This window comes from Echinops telfairi, unplaced genomic scaffold (genome assembly GCF_000313985.2).
Source record: "Echinops telfairi isolate 266 unplaced genomic scaffold, ASM31398v2 ScPeMD7_7458;HRSCAF=8496, whole genome shotgun sequence".
Lineage (NCBI taxonomy): Eukaryota > Metazoa > Chordata > Mammalia > Afrosoricida > Tenrecidae > Echinops > Echinops telfairi.
Window position 1 is genome coordinate 32,134,636 of NW_022111358.1, and position 6,261 is coordinate 32,140,896.

Below are 6,261 nucleotides of genomic sequence, written 5' to 3' on the forward strand. Positions count from 1 at the left end.
GCCACGCGCCGCTCGGGCTGTCTCCTCCCCCGCCGACCTTAGGGGTCAAGCGGCTCGTCCAGAGTCGCTGCAACCACTGCAAGAGGTAGGGCTTGGACGTTGGGAATTGCCCAGACAGTTTGCCGCACAAAAAGACACACAGATGTAGTCGTGCGCGCTACCCCTGGCAGCAAATAGGTCAGTCCCTCCTCCGGATAATGTCCTTCCCTGGCCATTTGCCCTCTTCCAAGGAGTCCATCGGATCCTAGTTTGGTCCCCCTGGCCCTGCATGGACTGTGGTAACTTCACCTTCCTTGCTCCTCTGCCTCCAGTCCTGAGAGGAAAGGGGGGCCAGCCAGGCTCTGTAGTGGAGGAAGCCTCACCCCGCGCCCCGCCCAGCGCCAGCCTCGCCTCAAGAGCCATTGCCTTCTGGAGCCCCAGTCGGGGAGCAGGTGGCGGGGGTGCAGCCGGGACTGGGGCTTCCGGTGGGTCGGGGAAGGACCCCTCGTCACGGTGCTCTACGTGTTTTCGAGGCGAGGCCCACTCCACTCCCAGTCTCCTGGCGCCATTGCTTAGGCAGTCAGTGCGCAGCCTCCTCCTTGTGCCCTTTTTGGTTGTTGGCCCAACTGCGTAGGTTCGGGAGCCTCGCTGTTCACCCACCCGGCCACCCCGAGGGCAGTCCAGGACATAGAGTCCGGCCTGGGGTGCCACGCTGGGAAGGTGGACCCTTGGGCTCCCTGGGCTCCTGGGCTGGCGGCCTCCAGGGCCGGCCTTTGCAAATGAAGGCTGTGTGGCCCTGGCCTGCTCCAAAATGGCCGCCGCCCTCCCGAGAACGCTGCCTCAGGACATAGGTTTCTGTTGTTCTCTACCCCAGGGGTCCGTGCTCAGAGATTGGAGCAGAAGACGGGGCCTCGCCCAGCCAGGCCCACCTGTAATACAGACTCACCAGCCGCTATGGAGGAGGCCAAGGTAAGCCCCCACTTTCCCATCCACCCAACTTGGCTCCTCTCAGCTGTCTCAGGTGTGTGGGCCGATTTGGAAAAGTTACATTTTTTTTCTTTAATGAATCCCCACTACATGGTAGGCGACATGCCATTTGCTAAATGTATGTTATTTCATGAACTCCTAGTAGCCTTTGATGGGAAGAAATAGGATCTCCCATTTCCAGAAGCGGAGGTGTTGAGAACAAAAACACCTTGTCCTGAATTATGCAGTCTGCTAGCAGGCTGGGACCGAAATCCCTCTGATAAAGAACCTCAAGGCCCCAGAGCGTGGGTGCACATTTGTATGTTGTCCAGGCTGAGAACCAAGTCTAAAGCAGGAAGTAGAGTTTGAACCGTTGACCTGTCATTTGGGTGGCAGTGGGGAGTAGCATATCACTCAGGAAAGAGGGGCGAGGCCAGCCATATCAGGCCCAGGATGTCAACTTCTCATCCGGTTGCTGCTGTCCACGGCCTTCAAGCTAACACCTGACTCAGCGGCAGCCCTGTACACAGCAGACGCTCCCGTTGCAGATCAGACGATGGTGGTCCACAGGGTCTCTGTTGGCAAGTGCTCAGAAGTCGATTACCAGGCCTTTCTTCCTAATCTCTTATTCCACTTAGAGTTTATGGTGTGTTGGGGCTAGAAGGTTCCGAGAAGGCTCATGACTCACTCAAGTCATCTACCTTATCTGCAGTCCACCAGATCCTCACCACTGTCTCATTATCAAACTGCACAATTACAACAATAGTTTTTTTTTTTAAATACGGCCTGGTCTTACACATATTAACAGCATACATAGGTCTGGCAGTAACAACGTTAACAGTTGTTTGCCAACTTGCTTGGGCTGGGATTCTTAGTGGTTTGGCAGTTGTCTTCCATTTTTGTATGGTGAATTTTGCATCACACCTTGGGCTTTGGAACCTCGCCGTGTTTGGGTGTGCCCATAAAGTGGTGGGGGTACATTTGGGTCTGAAAGGCAGGTCTGGCTTGGTGGGGGACACACACTAGCCTTGGTGTTGCTAGTGGCCTGACCCATCCTAGGCTGGGCAGTGGCTCTGTCACCAGTGACCCCCGAGGGAAACAAGGTCTGTTGCTCTTGACTGATGAATCCCGCAGTGGAAGTAACAGCACCACCCATCAAACACTCACACTCACCCGCCCACAGAAAGGCCTCCTTTGCCCTGAAGCAGTTCTCTGCAGGGTCTCTAGACAGCACAGAGCATATCCCCAGCCCTTACAAGCCTGTATCTACCATGTCCCCCAATATACAGCCTATCCCTGTATGGACCCACACGTCTCTGAGCCAAGGTGTAGATCATTAAAAAAAAAAGTCTCTGCTTATTATTAGAAACCCCCAACCACAAACTTAAAGCAATTCATTCCCTGCCCCTCACACTCAGTGTTCACACTCAGCACACAGATAAACAGATGCCAGAGGTGCCTCCCCCTTCCCCCCTCCACTGCCCTCCCCATTCTCTTCCCAGTCCTCTTTCTCTCCCATCCTCCCTCCTTCCTCTCCCACTCCCTCCCTCCCTGGCTTCCTTGGCCTTCTTTGCCTCCCCCCCACCCCCTCTCTCTTTTAGATACATTCTGGAACTCTCTCAGCTGCAGACTAGAGGTTGACTCTTCCTCTTCCCCACTAGAACCTCTTTCCCGCATGGAGAGGGTGATATACCAGATCCTGCTCACAAGAAATATACCCCCTCCTACTCAACAACCTAGATTCCCAAACTTATTTGTCCTACTGGCCCCTTTTCAAGGGGAAAAAGAAAAGAAAAATTTCTCAGTAATCCCCTGGCAATGAACATTTGCACTATAGCCCATAATTCAGGATAAAGAGTAGGTATCTGCTTTGCAGCCCCCTAGATCCTTCTAGCACAGTGGTTCTCAACCTTCCTAATGCCTCAACCCTTTCATACAGTTCCTCATGTGGTGGTGACCCCCCAACTATAACATTATTTTCATTGCTACTTCATCACTGTCATTTTACTACTGTTCTGAATTGGGCGACCCCTGTGAAAGGGTCGTTCAACGCCCCAAAAGGGTCATGACCCACAGGTTGACAACCGCTGTTCTAGCACCTCCACCACGGGTGGTGTCACTTACAGTAGGAAACACTGCCCTGGAACCAGGGAAAGGAGAGTCTCACTCTCCAGGAGCTTTGGGGAGCCCTCTCTTGTAGGCTGCGGGTCATGTAACAAACACTGAGCACCTGCTCGCCTTGCATCTTGCTAAGGATTGAGAGCAGTGACCCCAAAGGACAAGATGTGTTCACATGGGAGGGGGACGGAGGAACAGTGGTGATGTGGCACGGTAACTGGTAACTGAGTGACCGCTAGGGAGTGGAGATAGGAGGGGGGTAGGTTGTCTGGGAGGGCCTCTGAAGAGGTGACCTTGGAACTCAGCCCTAAAGGACAGCAGAAGAGTCAGCTATCCAAGTGGTATCTGGAATTAAAGTCGGCTACATCGTTTATAGGGCCCAGTGAAAAAGGGCTCTTTGTTCACAAATTACTCAGAATTTCAAATTGGTGACAGCAGGGCTTTAGGCTAAGTGTGGGGCTGGGAAGCCAGCCCTGTCTGAAAGCCAGCCTCTCTAGATAGAGAGAAAACTCAAACACCAAATTCGGCCACCCAGTCCATCTGGCTCCTAGTGCCCTGTGGGTTTGCGAGACTGGAACTCTTGCCCCGAGTAGAAAGTCTCCTCTTTCTCCTCCCACAGAGCGCTCTGGGTTGCGGACCGCTGGCCTTGTGGTTAGCAGCCCGGGGCAGAGCCCTTTGCCATCAGCCCCCTTGGCTGGAAGAAGAGCGAGGACCGCCTGGGCTTCTGATGGAACAGACGAACCGGGGCCACGTTCCATCCCGGTGTTGTGTTTCCCTCGCTTGCTTCAGTCAGAAACGTTTTATTGAGCACTTCCCTTGTGCCAGCCTCTGGTCATCACGCAGGCAGAGTTCCTGACCTTGCTGCCTGTTTACTGGGAGGTGGAGTGGGGTGGACAGGTGAGGTTCCGTGGACAAAATGGTGGCAGAAGGGTAAGACCAGGCTAGCTGGCCATGGGAACGGTAGCTTCAGGCTCGGAGGAGAGGGCAAGTTTCTGCCCGAAGGCACGGGCTGCTGTGATTCCTCCCCCTCGCCCCAACCCTTGCCTCTCTCTCCAGAGCTCTGGGGCTCCTGGGAGCCCTGAAACACCCTCTGAGCCTCAGGACCCCGGCAGTTCCTTGCCCCCAACACCTCGGATGGAGAGCTACTCGGAGGATGAGGATCTTACCGCTGCCGGAGGCGGCCTGGGATGGCCCAGTCGGAGTCCCCGGGCCCAGAGCCCAGGGGCCTGCTCAGCAGAGGCGGTGCTGGGCCGGAAGAAGCACCGTCGGCGGCCGTCGAAGCGCAGGCGGCACTGGAGGCCCTACCTGGAGCTGAGCTGGGCCGAGAAGCAGCAGAGGGATGAGCGGCAGAGCCAGCGGGCCTCCCAGGTGCGAGAGGAGATGTTCGCCAAGGGCCAGCCGGTGGCCCCGTACAACACCACGCAGTTCCTGATGAACGACCGTGACCCCGAGGAGCCCGACCTGGACGTGCCCTACGGGGTCTCCCACCCAGGTTCCAGCGGGGAGAGCGAGGCCGGGGACAGCGACGGCCGGGACCAGGCTCACGGCGAGTTCCTGCAGAGGGACTTCTCAGCGGCCTATGAGGGCTACCACACCGAGAGCCTGCAGGGCCGCAGCAAGCAGGAGCTGGTGCGGGACTACCAAGAACTGGAGAGGCGGCTGTCGCAGGCCGAGGAGGAGATGCGGAGGCTGCAGCAGCTGCAGCGCGCTGCCAGCCAGCAGCCCTCTCGTCAGGTGGAGGAGCTGAGTGCTGAGGTGCAGAGGCTCCAAACCGAGAACCAGCGGCTTCGGCGGGAGAACGAGATGTGGGGCCAGAAGGGTGGGGGCCGCCTCGGTGAGGAGCCGGGCTCCTAGGAGGACCCCACCCCCCACCCCCAAGGAAGCCAGCCCTGCAGAGCCGAGGCCAGGATGCCCTTTCCCACCTCCTCAGGTCAGCTGGGTCTCAAAGAGGCAGGTGGCAGCACCCTGTGCCCTTGGAGCACTGCTGAGAGCGGTTCCGTCTTGTACCTTGTCACTCCCATGGTCTGTTCCTTGACCGTATCTTAGTTTTCCTGTTGTCATTAAAAGGACTTGGTGACACCGAACAGGAGTGGCCAGTGTTGCTGTTTCACGGCCTCTGGAAGGGCAGGCTAGCCCCTCAGCCTGCTCCGTCTTCCCAGGGAGGTCAGTAGACTTGGGGCCTGGGAAACTCTCAGGGGCCCAGGATGCCTGAATTCCCCTCTCTGGGTCTTGGAGTGGTCACTGCCCTAAGGGTTTTCCCCACGGGGCTGCAGAGATGGGAGGGAGCAGATGGCAGCAGGCTGGGAGAGGCGAGGGCCTCAGGAGACAGCCCAACCACAGGGCTCCTTGGACTCTGCTCCAGGGATTCTCTCAGGTTGCCCCCCAAGCCAAAAAACCAGCTGCCATCCGATTGATTCCACCTCAAGGCAACCCCGAGTGCTGCCGAGCCGAGCGGTGCTCCACCAGCCGAGCAGTGCTCCACCGGATTGTCAGGGCCGGGACCTTCCATCCGCACGCAGACCTCCGGCCTTGCCTTTGGTTCCGGGACAGGTTACCCAGCAAGCACAGTAGGCCTGGGCTTCGTTGTTGCTCCTTTATCTAGTGTGCACAATTCCTGAGATGGGGTGGACCCCCAGGGACCTTGTTCACTCCAGGTGAGAAATTGTCCACTGTAGGTTAGTGAGCAAGCACAATGAAGCTCGTGCATACCTTGCCTAATGCCAGCCAGTCCTGTGCTTACTGATTAAGCCAGCCCTGCCCTGGTTAGGTTCAAACCACCGACCTTAGTGTGGTAGGCAAGCACTGAATGGCTTATGGAACCCAGGAAGCCCTGCGCTGTGCCCAGGGTCCCTGCATTTCTGTCGTTGCCGAGTGGGCTAGATGAGCTCTCTGGATTTTGTGTTTTTCTTCTTGACAACAGCCCCGCCCGCTCCACATACTCTGTCTCCAAGGGAGGACCGGGAGGGTTAGTCAGCGCGTGTTTGCCCCCTTTCACCCTGAAAGGGCACTTACAAGTTGCCCCTCAAAGGATGTGTGTCCTCTGTTGGAAAATCAAGGCCACGAGACAGAAGATGACAGTAGCCTGATGCCTGCCCTGTGTCTCCATGCTGCCTGCCCCGGAGCCCCATCACTCCCAAAGATTCCCTCCGAAGTGTGTGAGCCCCTCACCCTCTGGGTGACAGAGGGAGGGTCAGCCTA

At 57.1% G+C, this 6,261-nt stretch overlaps 1 protein-coding gene across 2 annotated transcripts; it reads left to right on the forward strand.

Moving 5' to 3' along the window:
- HEXIM2 (HEXIM P-TEFb complex subunit 2) lies at nt 1–5,147 on the forward strand. 2 transcript variants are annotated; one of them, XM_045299973.1, is made up of 3 exons: nt 1–85; nt 854–948; nt 4,120–5,147. In XM_045299973.1, exons 2-3 carry the CDS (start codon nt 934–936, stop codon nt 4,915–4,917), a joined length of 813 nt encoding a protein of 270 aa, XP_045155908.1. In that variant the 5' UTR covers nt 1–85; nt 854–933; the 3' UTR covers nt 4,918–5,147. The 2 variants fall into 2 exon arrangements, with proteins under 2 accessions (XP_045155908.1, XP_045155907.1); XM_045299972.1 differs by lacking the exon at nt 1–85 and adding an exon at nt 205–278.
- The last annotated feature ends 1,114 nt before the right edge of the window (nt 5,148–6,261 follow it).